Source organism: Callorhinchus milii, unplaced genomic scaffold, assembly GCF_018977255.1.
Source record: "Callorhinchus milii isolate IMCB2004 unplaced genomic scaffold, IMCB_Cmil_1.0 Scaffold2, whole genome shotgun sequence".
In the NCBI taxonomy this organism is placed as follows: domain Eukaryota; kingdom Metazoa; phylum Chordata; class Chondrichthyes; order Chimaeriformes; family Callorhinchidae; genus Callorhinchus; species Callorhinchus milii.
In genome coordinates, this window is record NW_024704743.1 from 103379808 (window position 1) to 103399335 (window position 19528).

General features: G+C 39.8%; 1 protein-coding gene across 1 annotated transcript in view; it reads right to left on the reverse strand.

The window, feature by feature from the left end:
* The window catches only part of csmd3b (CUB and Sushi multiple domains 3b), a 773500-nt gene that overhangs the window by 682133 nt on the left and 71839 nt on the right, over positions 1-19528 (reverse strand). Inside the window, exon 2 of the mRNA XM_042331884.1 lies at positions 5907-6129. Within this exon, the coding sequence (XP_042187818.1) occupies positions 5907-6129 (223 nt within the window). The remainder of the gene's footprint in view (positions 1-5906; positions 6130-19528) is intronic.

The following is a 19528-nucleotide window of genomic DNA, read 5'->3' on the forward strand; positions in this document are numbered from 1 at the left end:
TCTGTAGCAAGTGTCTACAACTGAGGAAGCTCCAGCTTAGAGTAGCTGAGCTGGAATCCGAGGTGCAGACATTCCACAGCATTAAGGAAGGTGTGCGCTTCCTGAATAGTTTCATCCAGGAGACAATCACTCCCCTGAGGCTCAGCAAATGTATAGATCCTGCTACTAGTCAGGGACAGGACAGTGTGACTGACAGTCAGGCAGGTAAGGGGACCCCAGAGAGAGTGGTGGAGAAGCCTCAGGTCTTAACCTTGTCCAACAGGTACGAGGTACTTGCAACCTGTGTGGACAAGGAAGTCTGTAAGGAGGAGGATGGGCAAACTGACCCCATCACCTCTATACAGGAGGCCACACAAGTGGGGGGAGTTAAACAGAATGTAGTTGTGATAAGGGACGAGACAGTCAGGCAGACAGACACTCTTCTCTGCAGCTGCAACCAGGAGTCACAAAGGCTCTGTTACCTTCCTGGGGCCAGGGTTAAGGTCGTCTCTTTTGGACTGGAGAAGAATTTGAATCAGGAAGAGGATGATCCAATTGTGGTGATCCACATAGGAACCAACAGTATAGGTAAGAGTAGCAGTGACGACTTGAGGAGTGAGTTCAATGAACTGGGAATGAAATTAAAAGGAAGAACTTCTAAGGTGATAATCTCCGGATTACTGCCTAAGCCACGCGCAAATTGGTACAGGGACAAACAAATGAAAGAGTTAAACTCGTGGCTGAAAGAGTGGTGCGGGAGACAGAGGTTTTGTTTTATGGGCCACTGGCACCAGTATTGGGGGAAAAGGGAGCTGTTCCATCGAGATGGACTCTACCTTAACTGGGCTGGGACCAATGTCCTGGCAAAATGATTAAATAGGGAGATAGGCAGAGCTTCAAACTATTAAGAGGTGGGGGGAGGGAGGCTCAAAGCTACAGTTAAACGTAACCCGGCATTGCAAGGAACAGTCATGGCTGTAGAGCAGAGTAGCGACTTGGGAGATAAAGAACAGAGTGTGTCAAGTAGGGACAAAAAGCTCAACAAAGGAAATAGTTCATTAACGAGTAGGAGAAATAGTAAGAGGTCAAAATTAAAGGTGCTATATCTGAATGCACGAAGCATTCGTAACAAGATAGACAAATTATTCGCCCCCTCCTTAGCCTCCTTCAAGTCCCACCTCAAGATCCTCCTCTTCAACCATGCCATCGGCCATCCCGCTTCCCCTCCGCTCCCTTACTCCCCCAAACCCAGCTCGAGTCTGAAATGCTGTACTCTGTCCAGCGCCTTGAGACGTCCTCCTGAAGTGAAAGGCGCTATACAAATGTAATCTTGTTGTTCTTGTTGAGTGCACAAATATACATAAATGGGTACGATTCAGTGGCTATTACTGAGACGTTATTACAGGGAGACCAAGGGTGGGAGCTAAACATTCCGGGGTATTCGACATGTCGGAAAAATAGGCAATGTGGAAAATGAGGTTGGAGGGGTAGCCCTGCTAATAAAGGATGAGATAAAAACAGTAGAGTGGAAGGATTTTAAATCAGAAAATCAGGATGGAGAGTCAGTATGGGTGGAGGTAAGAAACAACAAGGGGCAGAAAACACCAATGGGAGTAGGTTATAAACCCCCAAACAGCAGTTACAGTATTGGGCAAGGTATTAATCAGGAAATTAGAGGAGCATGTAGCAAGAGGAATACACTAATAGTGGATGATTTCAATCTTCATATATAAATAAAGCCAACTTTGCAGGTATGAGAGAAGATTTGGCTAAAATAGACTGGGAAATCAGATTTAAAAATATCATGGTAGACCATCAATGGCAAACGTTTAAAGATATAGTACATAATTCCCAGCGATCACATATTCCCTTGAAAAATAAAAATACCATAGGTAAAGTGGTTCAACCTTGGCTAACTAGAGAAGTTAGAAAAAGTATAACATTAAAAGAAGAGGCCTATAATACTGCCTAAAATAGCAGTAAACCTGAGGATTGAGAGGACTTTAGAGATCAGCAAAGGAAAACCAAGACACTGATTAAGAGGGAGAAAATGGAATATGAGGGTAAACTAGCTAGGAACATAAAGACAGATTGTAAGTTTTTACAAGTACATAAAGAAGAAGAGACTATCAAAAGTGAATGTGGGTCCATTGCAGGCAGAGAAAGGAGAAATTATAATAGGAAATAAAGAAATAGCAGAATCATTAAATAATTATTTTGCTTCTGTCTTCACGTAAGAGGACAATGAAAACTTACCGAAAATAGAGGGGAACTGGAAGCTAATGTTGGTGAGGAACTTAAAGGAATGAACATCAGCAATTGTACTAGAGTACTAGAGAAATTGATAGGATTAAAACCGATAAATCCCCTGGACCTGATGGCCTGCATCTTAGAGTTTTAAAAGAGGTGGCTGCAGAGATAGTGGATGCTTTGTTTTTGATCTTCCAAAATTCCCTGGATTCTGGAATGGTTCCCAGTGATTGGAAGATCGCAAAATATATTTAAGAAGGGTGAGAAAAAAAAATGTGGAGCTATAGACCAGTTAGTCTGACATCGGTGGTAGAGAAAATTCTGGAGTCCTTAATTAGGGATGTCGTCGGGAATTATTTAGAAAATCATAACATGTTTAGGCAGAGTCAACATGGCTTTATGAAAAGGAAATCATGTTTAACAAAATTTTAGAGTTCTTTGAGGATGTAGGTTAGTTAGGGGGGAACCAGCAGATGTGGTGTATTAGATTTCCGGAAGGCATTCGACAAGGTGCCACATAAAAGGCTGCTGCATAAGATTAAGCCGATGGAATTAAAGGCAATATATTAGCATGGATTGGAGAGTGGCTAACAGGAAGAAAACAGAGAGTAGAGATAAACGGGTCCTTCTCAGATTGGCAGGATGTGACTAGTGGAGTGCCAGAAGGATCAGTGCTTGGACCTCAATTATTTATAGTATATATCAATGATTTAGATGAGAAAATAGAACTTAATGTATTTAAATTCGTGAACAATATAAAGATAGGTGGGAGAGTAAGCTGTGAGGATGACACACAAAGGATGCAATGGGAAATAGACAGGCTAGGTGAATGGGCAAGAAGTGGCAGATAGTGTATAACGTGGGGAAGCGTGAAGTTATTCACCTAGGTAGTAAAAATAGAAAAGCGGATTATTTTCTAGAGGGGGAGAGACTGGGTAGTGTTAGTATTCAGAGGGATTTGGGTGTCCTTGTACACCAGTCACAAAAGGTTAGTATGCAGGTACAGCAAGTAACTAAGAAGGCTAATGCCGTGTTGGCATTTGTTGCAAAAGGGTTAGAGTACAAGAGTAGGGGAGTCTTGCTGCAGTTGCATAAGGCCTTGGTGAGACCGCAACTAGAATATTGTGTGCAGTTTTGGTCTCTTTATTTAAGAAAGGACATATTCGCCTTAGAGAAGGTTCAGCGTAGATTCACTAGGTTGGTTCCTGGGATGAGAGGGTTGACCTATGAGGATAGGTTGAATAAACTAGGCCTATATTCTCTAGAATGTAGAAGAATTAGAGGTGATCTTATAGAAACCTATAAGATTCCCCTGGTTGAAGAATCTAAAACTCGGGGTCATAGTCTCAAGATTAAGGGTCAGCCTTTCAAAATGAGTTGAGGAAACATTTCTTCACTCAGAGGGTAGTGAATTTGTGGAATTGTCTACCCCAGAAGCCTATGGATGCTCAGTTATTGAACATATTCAAGACTGAGGTTGATAGATTTCTAAAGGATAGAGGGATTAGAGGATATGGGGATAGGGCGGGTTAATGGAATTAGGTTAGAAGATCAGCCATGATCTAATTAAATGGAGGGGCAGGCTCGAGGGGCCGAATGGCCTACTCCTGCTCCCACGTCTTATGGTTTTTATGGTCTTATGATTGCTGGAGGTTTAATTACACCACCAATTCCGATGTCTCAGGCGTACATTGAGTCTGTCATATAAAATTAAATACATTTAGCCAATGCACCTGTTTAAAGAGTGTGGAGATATAAAAATTTTATATAGACTGTCAGTTCCAATATGCAAGACTAACTCTGCAACCACATTGAACAGGAAAAAAAACCTTGATGAGAACCGCAAGTTGCATTACTCTGTATAGTGGTAATTGTGAATTAAAGCTATTCATGTGACCCATTCCCGGTATCACTGCAAAAACAGGTTATACATAAATTTGCCTGATGTTTCACAATGCCTGTGATTTCAAGATGAAAACCAAGGAATATAGTGGAGAACAGTGGTTCGGATCTATAAAATCACAACACATGCTATAACAAGACACAGTAGCCAGTTTCGCTGCATGTATGGGCAGCTGGCTAACCCATTCCTTGCAAGGTGACCGTTTTCACTCTCACGCAAATGGACAAAATTTCAGGTCATAAGTTTACTGCTGGCATCCCTTCCTGTTCGCTGCATGTGTACAGAGCGTAGAAAGAGGTGTTATTGACCTCATGACCAAGAAATCAGCCATTTTGGCATGAAAGTGTGGCGACTGGCTGTGTGGATAGGTCCATACTATAACCACATTAAACTGTATATACAATATAAAGAGACACATTATAATAGGACTGTAATTGTACTTCAATCACTTTAAACTGTTCAGTTTCATTTTTAGAAAACATTCACAAACTACATGAACCATCTATGGTGTAAGCAAATGTTGCTGAAATGAAAATGCAACAACAACTTGCAATCATAGAGCACCCTTCACATGGGTAGTGCTTCAGAGAGCTTGAAAATATGTTACAGATCAAATGCAATTTTCTCCTCCAAAATATTTGCATCTGAAGTGCCAATGGTTGTTTCTGATTTAAATATGCGGATAAGCTAAAAAATGTAATCCTGTCTAATGTATCAACCACAGTTGTCATTCGTTCTTTCTCTCAAGGACTCTAAGATGCTTCTCTGCATGAGGGGTGCTATATAAATGCAAGTTGTTGTTGAGCATTTTTCTTTAAGTCTCTCTGATATTCTATCACTATGATTTTTCTGTCCCTATGTTGATGTGTATCTCTTTCTCTGACTTTATACCTACGCAATCCAAAGGCATTTCAGCCTTCAGCTGAAGCGTAGTTCACTTTCAGCCACTATGTCCTGAAACTCTGGAATATCTTCCTCTATCCCTCCACCTTGTCCCTTCCTCCCCCTTCTTCAGATCACGCCTGAAGACCTTCCTATTTGACTGTGCCTACAGTCAACTCTCCCTCCCCCCAGTTCAGCGCTGTCCTCTACCATTGTCAAGCACTCTGGGATGCTACCCTGCATGAGGGGCACTTTTTAAATGCAAGCTGTTGTTGCATAAAGAATATATAGTATTTTAGTATGTGAACTGTTAACATTGAAAGATGCAATTATGTGGAGTCCTGTAGCTCAGTGGTTAGAGCACTCGCTTTGCAAGCGAGAGACCTGAGTTCAATCCCAGGCAGGTCAGGGCGAAACCTTGGGCAAGTTTCCTTACTCCACACGCCTAATAATAATCCCTCCAAAATCAAAAAAAACAATAATAAATTGGTCATTTTCAATCTACGACTGTTTGTGGGACATTGCTGTGTGCAATTGGCTGCCGCGTTCGCCCACAAATGTACAGTCAATTCACTTTACAGTGTGTTCTGTGAAGCGCTTTGCGACATCCTCCCGACGTGAAAAGCGCTATATCAAATGCAAGGATTATTATTATTGTGCAACCAGCCCATTGTGTTGCAAAAATTCTAATGAAGCTCTTTCTCACACAGAAACTGTACTCACATAGCAAGAAACCAAAGCAAATTATACTCTTAAATAGGGTCTAAGTCGGGTTGAATCTGGAGAAATATGCTGCATTTCATAGTTGTGGTTGATTATTCAATTTTACAAAATTTTACAAATTTCACTCTCATGAAAATATTACGAAGTAGATAGGTAAAACATTACTTACCTAGTCCTAAAGTTTGCAGGATGAGGCTGCCCATCATACAATGACAAATAATCATACTCTTCCTCTAAAGCAAATGACTGGAATACAATCTGTATTCTGTTTGGTTCTTCTGCTACAATGATCCATGTACAGTTCGCACCATTTGGATATCCGTAGGGGAAACCAGGACTTTCTATGGTGCCATTTAGTCCTTGTAATGTTCCTCCACAGGTATAAATAAACCCTGCAATGAAAACAAAGAGAAAAAAATATATATCCATAATGTATAACAGATCTTAATTTATAATATTGAAAGTTAAACGTCCATCATAAGAGCAAACCATTCTTATGTTTTAAAATGCCAGTGATAAATATTCCCTGTAATGGGCAAATAGATGCAGATAACTACAAGTTCCAATTTCAAATTAGCTCATGTTCATATACGCAAATGAAGGTTAAATCATCATAAGATCATAAATGGGATATTGTTCAAGCACCCCATTTGCATATTATTTGATATGCATCTTGAATATCATAAAGACATGTCTGTGTAACATATTCCATATACAATCATTGCAGGGTTTCTTTTTACTAAAAACACAATTAAGCTGTTTACTCTTAGTGCGGTAACACAGCATCATTGCCGCCAGCACTCCATTGCAGTGCTAGGGCATGTTGCATTATTGGAGGTAGGGCACTTCGGATGAGATGTTAAATTGAAGATTTTAAACCTGTTAAGGTGGATGTTAAAGATCCCAGGCACTACTCAAAAATAGAAGGGAGTTTCTCCCAGACTCCTGACAAACAATCCCCCAGATCAAAATTGATCATTTCATTTCATGGCTGTTTGTAAAACATAGTTGTGTGCAAATTTGTCTCCAAAATATACACTCACTACACTTCACAATAAAATCCTGTGAAGCACTATGAGATGTTCTCCTGATGTGAAAGATGTTCCATCAATGATTATAATCAATGAAAACGATTATAGAATCAGGAGGATTACTTTATTATAAGCACTTAGAAATCCTTAGCACAACGTGCAAAGTATAAGTCTATTATCAAGTTTGAACTAAACACTGATTGTCAAAAGGCTGTTTGGCTAGGCAAAATATCACAACCCAATTCTGTCTTCACTGGTATCCACACACATGCTAAACGTTGATGAGTAGAGGATCCCTGGCTAATTATTCTTCTCCTTCATCTGAGAACCTGTGGCACATTGTATCATTCCCACTACCATCCTGAACTTTATTGTTCATTATCACATCACAGTGCGGTTACTCTCCTGAGTCAGGAAATGACAAATCATACTTATTAAGGGAGTAATAAATCACTGACAATGCATAATTGAAACCTTCACCAGCATTCCTCTGAATCATACCCAAATCATATTATTATCAACATTTTTAATGATACTCTAGCTCTATGAACAACAGAGCAGCATGAAAGGAATGACACTATGATGAGCAGCAGCAGATTTATAGATTTAATTTTAAACTGCTGAGATTTTCATTTGAAGTTCTTTCAAAAATGCAGATAAGTTGGATTTGATTCCCAATGTTCCCTTGACAAACAGTGTTTTAAGGGATTTGTGATAACCCTGTTCTTTTCTTCCTTCCAGAAAGGTTACATTGGCTGTGTGGGTAAACTTTTAGTAATACTTGTTGCTGAATTGTGTTTAATTAATGTTGATTCTTGGATGGTTATCTTTCAAATTACTTCACATTAAACAATATTGTTATATTGCTTATTTGCTTTGATATGAAGGTATAATAATAATAATATAATAATAATAATAATAATAATAATAATAATAATAATCCTTGCATTTGGTATTGTGCCTTTCATGCCGGGAGGACTTTTCAAAGCGCTTCACAGGATTTACTGTGATGTTGAGTGACTGTGTATTTGTGGGTGAATGATCCCATAGCATTATTTGGAAATAGAAGAACATTTCTCCTGGTTTCCCAGTCCACCAGATAAAATTAGTCATTCACTTCATGGCTGTTTGTGAGACTGCCATATTCACTACAAAATTCACAGTCTCAAAATTTTACAGTAAAATCCCGCGTAGCACTTTGAGACAACAACAATTTGCATTTATATCGCAACCCTCATGCTGAATGGAGTCTTGGAGTGCTTAACAGTAGCAGAGTCTGGCCAGGGGGAGGGGGAACATGACCGTAGGCACAGTCAAAGAGGAAGAAAAAGGGAGAGAATTCCACAGCTTTGGGGCGGAGTGGCTGAAAGCATGGCGCTGATGGTAGGGCAGGGGCTCCAGGGCACAAGGAGGAGGCCACAGCCAGTCGAGCGGAGACACTGGGCAATAGTGTAGGGAGAGAGCAGGTTGCAGAGATAGTGGGATGGTGCCAGGGCGTGAAGGGATTTAAATACAAGAGTGAGGATCTTGAAATCGATCTGCTCTGTGACAGGGAGCCAATAGAGTTTGACAAGGATCGGGATAATGGAGGTACAGAGTTTAGTGCGGATGAAAACATGGGCGACGGAGTTTTCATTTAGTTGAATCTTGTGAATAGTGAACCAGAGGAGATCAGTAAGGAGGGTATTTGTGTATTCGACATGATATCAACATGAAAGGTGCAATACCAAATGCAAGCCTTATTAATAATTACATGAACTGACCCTTTCTGTTCCCTGCAGTTATGATCTTTATAGATTACAGTGTCAAAATGGATACATGGAAAATAAAACAAACTTAGTACTGTAGCTAATTACTTCTTTATTTAACTGCAGCTCTATTTGTCGCTGCCAATCACTTTTACACCATTTTATCAAGAAACTCACAACATGGAGTTTATTTTGCACTTGTACTGAAAGCTAGAGAAAAGGATATCATTAGAGAGAAAGTAATCTATTGATTTAAATGGTTCCAAATTGTTTTTTTTAAGAAAACTGTAGTTTACTAATGCATCCTCCCCACTGGAGGACCAGAACTGACCACTGTATCTGTTGTTTAAATTTATAGACTGAAGCATCCTCGATATCATTCACCGACAATACACTTTACAGAAAATCCTGTGAAGCATTGGAGTTGTTTTGACATCTTGATAAGAGGCTATATCAAATGAAAAGATTATTAATAATATTAATAATACTTACATTTAACATAGCACCTTATCATGTCTTCGAGACATCTCAAAGTCCTTCACAGAATATATTGTAAAATGAATTGACTATATTTTGTGGGTGAAACATGGTAGCCAATTACTCACAGCAGTGTCCCACAAACAGTCATGGATTGAAGTGATCGACTCATTTTTTTGAACAAGTTATTATCCCCGGAAAAGCGATCTGCCAAATGACTAACAACCAGGTTCCTACTTACTGCTAGGTAAGCAGAGGCGTGTGGAGTAAGGAGACATGCCCAACATTTTGCCCTGCTGGGAATCAAACCCAGGTCTCTCACTTGCGAAGAGAGTGCTTTAACCACTGAGCTGCAGGACTCCACAATTATTAATAATAAAATTATTAATAATAAAAATGGGGTGCAAACAATTCCTGTTACCTACCATCCATCTAGTGAGGGCTCAACACATGCATTTGGATGTCAAATGACCAACTAGTAATTATGCCCCTTGTGGGGAGGTAAATGGGCTCCCCTTGGAGCTGAACTGGTTCCAAGGTGAGATGGTTAGCCACAGAATGTCAGTATCAAGCCAACTGCATGTGGTGGTCTCGGTAGACCATTTCTGAGCCAGGCATGACCACAAAACTCCAGAGCATTGCTGTTGAAAAGCCAGCCATCCCGGCTCATCAGCAGAACAACAACAACAACAAAATTACAATTTATAGAGCGCCTTTCACATCGGGAGGACGTCCCAAAGCGCTGAACAGTCAGGTGTCGGGGCTCGAGCATGGGGGAGGGGTGGTGTAGGGGTGAAGGAAGGCAGAGAGGTGGGAAGGAGACCAAAGGCATGGTCGAAGAGAAGGATCTTGAGACCGCCTTGATGAAGGCAAGGGAGGAAGCGAAGCGAAGGAACCGTGGGATGGAGTTCCAGAGTGTGGGGGCAGAGAGGGTGAAAGCCCGGCCACTGATCGGAGGGCAGGTCGGGCAGGAGACTTGGAAAAGCAGACCAATCAATGGGTGCACTCTTCTCACTCAGCTCCTGTTAACCTTGCAAACCAAAGATTTAATATGTAGGGTAGTCCTAACTGGACAAGCAACAGGAAAACCTAACAGATAGTGAATGGACTCTAGCAAATAAATCCAAACTCACATTCTGCGGTGCTTAAGTCATGGCTCTTGCCAACTTGTGCCTAATACTCCAGAATTAATTAAGTAGGATGCATCCTCCAAGGAAAGAGTGTGCATTCCCTTCCAATAAATATCCCTGGAATTTTCATGTTTGGGAAGGATGTATGGAGCAAGGTGATAGGTTTCCGCATGCATCAGATACCCAGCTGACTCCCAAAACATTATTCACAAAATGATGTTGCCTCCCATTATGCATGATATATTCACTCTGATGAAGTCTGTTAGCCACAAGAGAGTGAGCAAACAAGATCACACGATTTTTTTTTTCTCTGGTTGTTGCCCTCAGCCAGAACCTCTCCGTGCCAATATTCCTCTTAGCGATCTGCCAGTAGGTGCAGAAGATGGACTTGATTACGAGTTCCCATCTGTTCATATTCCTCCCTCTGCCCCCATGGGAAAATGATTGGCCTCCGTTCAGCATTCTCCACTAAGGTTCAGTAGAATTTAGCATCTTCCACTTTGCAAGCATTGCACAGTTGGTGCTCTGACACACTGAAGCACTGCAATGCCACTCTTGGGCAGAATTCTACATCTGTTCTGATGTGAAGAAGTCAACTAGGCTAGGCGCTAAAGTTAACACAATTTTTTTTTAAACTCATTGTACGTGAAAGATTTGCTGATTTACGCAGATTGTGTGCCAACAAATGTAACACTGACTGAATAAAGCAAAAAAAAACAAAGATCTCAATAGAAGTAGTGAAAAATGTTAATGCAGTATTTTTACTGATGTCAGGCTTATTTACTAAAGTAATCTTTTTTCAATACAAAAGCGACATAATCCATCAATCTTGTTCCAATGTGCATTGTTTCCGTTTCTGGTTCCAGAACAATTGCAAAGAAAAAATGCTTTCATTTTCATTCTAAAGACTTCTCATACATCTCATGTGACTACATAGATGCCTTCTGATCACTTCCAAATTCATCAAAAATGATTTACATAGATTTTCATGGATCATAACTGCACAGAAACAGTCCATTTGGCCCAACTTGTTTATGCCAGTGTTTATACCCCACACAAGCCTTCACCCTTCCCAATCCTATCTATTAGACTCCTCTATTTCCTTCTCCCTCATGTGTACATCAACTTTCCTCTTAAATATGTTGATGGTGGAAACTGGAATTTTCCAACAAATTTGTTTAGGTAGAAAACAGATAAGCCATAATTTTACTCCTGATGAATATTCAGCTAAAACAATACAACAGTTCAAAGAATTAAATGTTAAATCTAATTGTTGAATCCTCCTGATGAATGTTTAGCTAAAACAACAAATAAATATTGAGCCAATATGACCTTGTAGTTCCATCCTATTAATTCTCAACCCAAGACTGTTAAGATATCAATTGCAATCTTCGCTCCAGATGAACTTGACAAGCAATCACAGAGTAGTTTGGGTCGTGTGAGTAATCGTTGTACATTTATCTCTGTCAGCTACAAGAGAGGATGCAGATGTATAAACATTTTTCATCAGAAGGTTGCATTGGCAAGATTTAAGTTCAAGTTGTCAACGAACAGTGCGATGAAAGGCGCCAATTTAATTTTTGCTTGTGAGCAGACATTATACGATTTTACACCGCAGGTGACATGGGCAATTTCATAAAGTATTTTGTTTTTTATAGAGAGGGCATCATCACCATTGAGAAGACAGGACCGGGGAAAAGAAATACGTTTTAAAGTGACATTATCAGGGCTGCTGCGTAATCGAATGCATCAACCTATTTCCCATTCCTTAAAGCACTCACAAGACCAGAGAGTTACTCCTTAGGACTGCAATTTTTTTTCCAGTATTAAATTCACATACTGTTATGCTGAGACCACCACTCATATTCTAGTAATAAACCTACATGAATGTTCAAAACTCTTTCATAACTTTCATAATAACCTTAAAGATCGACAACAAATTGCATTTATATATTATTAAAAATAACTTGTCCTTGAAACATGAGTTTTAAAGGCACTTTTGCTTATTTCTATCTAATTTGCTTTATTCTAAATATTCCATAATAGTTTTTCATTAGAAAGCCATTTTAAACACTTTTTATCTGATTTCTTACTACCTGAAACAACTATCCCTTTTGAAGTTGGAACCCACATGAACAAAAATGACTTAGACGTGACTGAAAAATCAGATCCAAAGTTTTGCTTTCTCACCAAAGCAAGGAACGGTATCTTGGTAACATGGTTCACATGGTTAATGTGTTAACAGCATGAACATGTCCTGGTAAATTTTTGAGTGGAGGGAGCAACGATCAGCAGGATTGCCTGAGGTAGCAGAGGCTGTGGATGAGATATGAACATGAATTTGATCCACCGGGTGATGGGGAGCCAATGGAGCTGAGCAAGGATGAAGGTCTTAGGCTCAATGATCCTGCTATTAGCAAAGCAGAACTGAGCCCTGCACAGGGCGATTCTGTGTTTAACTCCTAGTCTGTGTGTTAGTTATTATAGTCTCCTAGTTATTATATCACACCTCATATAGCAATAGAGCCACGATTTTCATCCGCAAAATGGACAGTCAATTCACTTTTCAGTATATTCTCAGAAGCGCTTTGAGACGTCTCAATGATGTGATAAGGCACTATATCAAATGTGTATTATTATATCAGCTTATCATAATAATAATCCTTGCATTTGATATAGAACCCTATCATACCTTATATGAAGGTATGAACAGTCTTCAGCAAAAGAAGGTGGGAGGGGAATGAAGTGGATAACATTTGTGGCATTTGGTGAAGCGGGATCAGACTTCAATTACATTGCTCACCATTCTTATTTAAGCTCACCTGTGAACACTGATCACTTCAGGAAGGGAAGGGAGAAAATTGTCAGCAAAGAAAAGACAGCTACTGAGAAAGGTGGAATCAGATTCATTGTCCTACTGTGAGCAAGAATTGAGTTTGAAAAATCATGAGGTCAGATAAAGAGTAATCCTGTAGCAATCAATGAGCTTCAGACTATAATGGAATCAACCTTTAATGTTCAGTTACTGAGTCTGGCCTCCTGTGGATTTCCAACATTATTTTCTGACTTCAAGCACAGCGTGCGTTCAATGTGATAATATAATAATATTGAATGCATCATGTGTAAGCCTATCTCAGTTGGTACACACACTCTCACCTCTGAATCAGAAGGCTGTTGGTTCAAGTCCCATGTTAGGATTTTGAGCTCAGAGTGCAAGCTGACACTCCAATGTAGTGCTGGGGCAGTGCTGCATTGTTGGAGGTGCTGCGCTTTAAATGAAATGTTAAACCAAGGACCCAGTTGTCTCTTCAGATGGACATTAAAGATCCCATGGCTCTATTCAAAAATACTGTCCAATAATCTTCTGTAGATAAAAGTAGTCATTCACTTCATTTCTGTTTGTGAGACGTAACTATGCAAATAGGCTGTCAGATTCACCTACAACATATCATCACTATATTTTACAATAAATCCTGTGAAGTGCTTTGAGACATTCTGCTGACTTGTGTGGGGCAACAGTTAACAAAGTAAACATAGTGGTGGGCTAGATTACTAAATCAGTTGAGTTTTGATCCCCAAATGTCATACTCAAGTTGTCTCATGCTCTATTCAGTCCACATCTAGAGTTTTACACACAGTTCTGTTCACCACAACATTAGAGGGGCTGCCTAGGTCTAACTGTGCAGAGGATGATCTCTAGTATTAGAAGAATGAGTTATGAACAATAAGACAAGCTAGGGTTTCAGTCTTCAGAGAAGATATCCTTAAGGGGTCCTTATAGAGCTGTGTAAAGTATTAAATAGGATTGAGGAAGTAAACCCAATATTTTGTTATACACCAGGACAGCAGAACAAGAGGACAGAGGTTTAGAATTTCACATGTCTATCGCAGGACAGGCACAAGGAAGTTTTCTTTTTTTACCCAGATGATAATTAACAATTCTAACAGGTTGCACGGAAGGGTGGTTGAGGCCGGGACACTAGACTCATTTAAAAAGCAGCTTGATACTATGATGTGAGGATGATAGGACGGGTATTGTGAAGGGATGAGATCAGAAGGGCCAAAGTGCTTTCTTCATCCAAACTAATGTTGTGTTTGCGTGACCTTCCTCACTCCCTTCGCCTCGTCCCCTCTCTTCCTACTTTCAGGTCTCGGCTAAAGACCTTTCTTTTCGACCACACCTTTGGTCATCTTCTTCCTCCTCCCCCTGGCTCAGCCCTGGGATCCATTATTGTGAAGCGCTCTGAGATGCCGTCTGGCGTGGAGGGCGCTATATAAATCCAAGTTGTTGTTATTGACCCAGTGTTCAAATGCAAGGATAATTATCACGAAACAGTATATTCCTGTTACTTTCTTGTCAGTAAAACATCTTCACCCCCAATTCCCATGAGTTGAATTGGCCTTTTAGTGCTACACATTTCTTTGGTTTCTGATTTCTGCCCCAACACCTGAATGTTCAGGTCTTTGGGATGTCTTCGTGACGTGAAAGATACTCTATAAATGTAATTTTGTTGTTGGTGGACACTCAATACAGCTCTAATTTGAGATCACAGACATAGCAATTGAGTGCTACAACTCAACATATTTAATTAAATCAGATGCTTATGGGAAGAAAAAAAGTTAATGAACTGAATTTTTTTTTTACAGGATTCTCCCCCTCTCCTTTTGTCCTCCCACAAATCTGACATTCCCCATTTCCGATGGTCAGTGTTCAACCTCACCATTGTGCATCGTTCCAAGATGCTATCCTGCATAAAGGGTGCTATATAAATGAAAGTTGTTGTAAGGGTTTATGTACTAAACAAACTGCTTCTTGCCTAGTCAAGTTTCTGTATTGTCTGTATCTCAAAAGGAAAGCTAGATAGGAAGGAAACAAAATCTAGAAGGTGAGTACCTAATGCATTTTCCATTTTACACTCCTGAGGGACATACGAGAGATCACACATTGTGTTCTTGTGCAATTGACTGCATAATTTGCATTTTCAATATTTGAGGATAAAACAATTTCAGGTAGCTGAGTATTTTCAAAATAATGTTTTATTCATTTTGCTCCAACATACCTTGTGATAATTCTGCATAAAAGTTGTGAAAATCATGCTACAAAATATTTATGAAGTCAGGTTCTTTCAGATAACTTGGACATTTCAAACAATTTAAACTCAAAACAAATGAAAATTGGAAAGAAACTGCAGGGAAGCATGAATTCTGTTCAGTAGCTAAAGAGGAAATGATAATATAGGTGGTTCTGTGGCACAGTTGGTATGACCCCAGTCTCTCTCTCGGAAGGTTGTGGTTTGAGAATTAGAGATGAGTGGATACAGCTTTCAAGAAAGACAAGATAGGTTGGAGCTTTTTCCCTCTGCAGTTGAGACAATTAAAATGGTACCTGATAAGATATGTTTAAGATTATAAAAGGATTCAATAAGGTGGATGTTAACAGACTGTTTTCACATATTGGTGAATGCAAGACAAGTGTACAAGCATGGTGAGAATGTGCAACTCACTGTAAACTGAAGAAAACAGCATCAATGTATTTAAGAGGAAACAATGCATACAGGAGGGAGAGGGAATGCAGTGATATAGAAGAGGGGATTAGGAGGGGTGGGGGGCTCACGGTTAAGTATAAAGACCACAATGGATTAGTTGGGCTGAATGTCATTTTCTGTGCTGTAATGTTCTATGTAACTCTGTAATCCAATTTCAAAATCCTGAATACACTGAAAATCCCCCGCACCCTCCAAAAAAAGCTAGGAAACATTCCCCCCCTTTTCTACATTCCAGCCAATTTCATCCTGTATTATCTCCAATTCTGACATATGAAATATCAGTCATTTATATAAATTCCTTGAAATGCCACCTATCGAATGAAACATAAGTTGGAGCATGTTGCAAGGCTGTGCATACTCTAGGGATGCAGAGAACACCGTGTTTCAGTCACAGTTTCATTGCTTATCAAATGATTGAAAATCTCTTTGATGGCAAACATTACTGAGCAGTGTTTGAAGATACCTGGACTCATTTCATCATCTGACAGCAAGGATGGATGCCATTAGCTCAACAAAGCATGGATGGTAACAAATCTTGCGACAAGAAGAGGGCATTTCAATGTGATCTTATATATTTCAATTCACAGGCAAATTTCAGAAGATCTATGTTAGATATAGAAAGATTGTACTGGAATTAATTCATTCATATAAAGGAGTCAAACTTATGGTGTATCTTAACAGGATTCTACTGCATTGCATCAACTCATGGTAAGTCCATTCCATCAAATTCTACTTCCAGAACAAAGTTTCAAGGATTGGCAGAATCTCCAATGCACTGTTCAGAAATAATATAATTTAGACCACGCGTTTTGCTCAGAATAACTGCAAAATGAAATAGATTGTTAAATTAAATGTGTTAAAGGGAATTCATCACCATTCTGGTGATTTCATATTTCAAACGTTGATGATATCAATACTGAGGAGACAATGCTCTTTTTGTTTTGGACGCTACTATTAAATACGCACATGCCAAGTATATTACAATTCAGCCTAGAAGAAAATTGTAGGATGTGATTTTGTTGCGGAAACCGAAACTTTAAACACACACCTCAGGTTTTTATACTTGCTGCAACTTTTAATGACTGCAGTGAGAACCCTTTGGACCATCTGTGTGTGCAGCACCTGCCGCATACTCCATTGCACAATCCACCTGTCCATCAACCCATCCTGCACTCTCATTGTATCATCCAACTGTTGGATGGTCATGGGCGGATGGTCCAATAGGAATGCGTACTCACTGTATTGAAATTGAACTGATTGCACAAAATCTACAAATTTAACAAATTGTGGCCGCAACATTTGGTCAAAAAATCACACAAATTCATTGCAGTCTTAATTATAGTTGCATGTTGAATAAAGTGTTCTCCACTGCTCCAAAAACCTGCCTTAACATCATCCACAGAGAACACCCTTTGATGCATCAGCAATTTTTTTAGATGTTCTGTAACAGCAAATCTTTGTGACCCAGATAGCCAAATAACTACCAACTTACTATCAAACGCTGTGTTACTTAATGCTGGGAGCTAACATGAAACTTGTCATTTCCTGGGAATTTACCGAAAACCTGCAGAAACTTTCATATAAGCAAGTTTTAATGAGATGATATTTGGATTCCAGCAGAAAAACAGAACAAAAGGTTACTTATGGAAGAACTTATGAACACTGGTGTCATTTTACACTTTCCTAGTGTTGAAATATTCTTTGGAAATCAGAATACAAAAGAATATACATATCAGCCATTGGTAGCTGATATGTAAAGAACAGTAAAATATCTGAATTTGGCAGGAACACCTATTTTCTAAATCTAAATTAACTCAGTATAGAAAACACATCATTCTCCTTCATCAAAAATAGTGGTTTTCAAAAAGAGATACTAACTAGACCAGACATCCTAACTCTTAGGAACATAGGAAAACAAAAACAAGAGAGAGGCCATTCAGCCCACCAAGCCTGTTTAGACTAGTTTATTAGATTGTTGCAGATTTAAATAAGTGCAAGTTATTATTGTTGTTGGAACTAGCTTCGATGTGATTAGAGATTTTTAGCATAATAATGATTTGAGTTTCCACAATCTCTTCAAAATGCTGGTGATATGTCACCACACTACAAGAGAGCTGAGTTATTTTTCGATAAAACTGTTGGGTAAAATTTCTGATGTTGTAAACTGTTACTTTAAAACAGAAGTTAAATCTTACTGAGAGGTTAACCAAGCAATCGGTAAAAGTTATTGTTTGCTGTAGGCTTTTGCCCCTACTCAGCAGATCAAGCTGCAAAATATACATTCAGCAAATAAAACAATAGGGGTCTCTATAGAATCTAAAATATATAAAATAAAAATCACTGTCTCAGATTTTTTTAAAAATGGCAGGTGTTGAGAGCTGGAAAAGAAGTCAATAAACAAGAGAGCCTGCTGCCATCTGGTGAGCAACCGATAACACTTAAGGAATACAGCAAATGTTACTCCATTAACTGTAATATTAATTTCAGGTGATTCAGACGTTTCTGATGGAGCCTGATGGATGTTTCAGGAGAATTCTACTTGCCTGAAAAATCCATGACATGCATGCTTCACATTAGTCCAACAGTATCCTGGCTTTCACCAATTGGTTCAAAAGTAATTTCAGTGTGTCAGTAGCTTTGTGGATGGGTAGACTGTATATCATTTGGTTGACTGAAACTTATCTGATCTTTTTCTTTGATCTATGAAGATTGCTAGTGTGCCCTTCAAGATTAAATCTGGGAGTTTAAAATTACCACCATAATTTTCTACCACAGAAAAATTTAATACAAATGATTGTAATTCAGGTGAGCATCTTTCAATCAGTATACTGTGGAAATAGACTTGATTCTCTTCCCACAAAAATTAAAACTACTATTTCCATAATAAAGAACATTCCCAACTGTAATATAAATAGAAATATGCCTTATTGTCAAATACAATTATCTAAGAACGATGAGTCTAGGACAACCACTAGGTACAGCCACCAGGTGCAAGCATCTGCTAAACTACATGATGGGATCTTACTATTTCTACAACTGCAAGGCTCAAATGTATATCTAAGATAAAGGGCAATTACTTCTGTAAGAAACTGATCATATCTGATCCCTAAACACCCTCCAGCAAGTATAAAATTCCAAGATTAATTCTTTCTGTCCAATTGTTTAAAAATGGCAGGTGTTGAGAGCACATCCCGACTCCTCCGTTCCCCCCCCCGCCACCCCGCGCAGGTCATCTCCTCCAACCTTCACTGCGAGAAGATGCTGGATTTCCTTGAATCCAAAATCAAGGGAATTCGCTCCGAGGTCACTTCCCCTCCAACATCCACCCACCCCCCACCCCCTCCCTCCCACACTCCAACGCCTACCCATCCTCCCCTATGCACTTTCGTACCCGTTTCCCCACCCTCTGTCACCAAACTCATCCTATCCCTGAAACCCACCACCTGCTCCCTTGACCCCATCCCCACTCCACTCCTTATCTCCCAGCTCCACCTCCTTGCCCCACATATCACAAACATCGTCAACCTGTCCCCCTCCTCTGGGTCTGTTCCCATTCACTTAAAAACTGCCACCATCACTCCCACCTTGAAAAAACCCTCCCTTGATGCGTCGCAGCTATCAAGCTACCGGCCCATCTCCAACCTTCCCTTGCTATCCAAGGTCTTGGAACGAGTTGTCGCCTCCCAGCTGCGCTCTTTCCTCTCCACCCATTCATTATTCGAACCCCTTCAGTCGGGTTTCCGTGCTGCTCAAAGCACAGAAACTGCCCTGGTCAAGGTCACCAATGACATCCTGACCATCTGTGACCAGGGCTCCCTCTGCCTCCTCGTCCTCCTCGACCTATCGGCAGCATTCAATA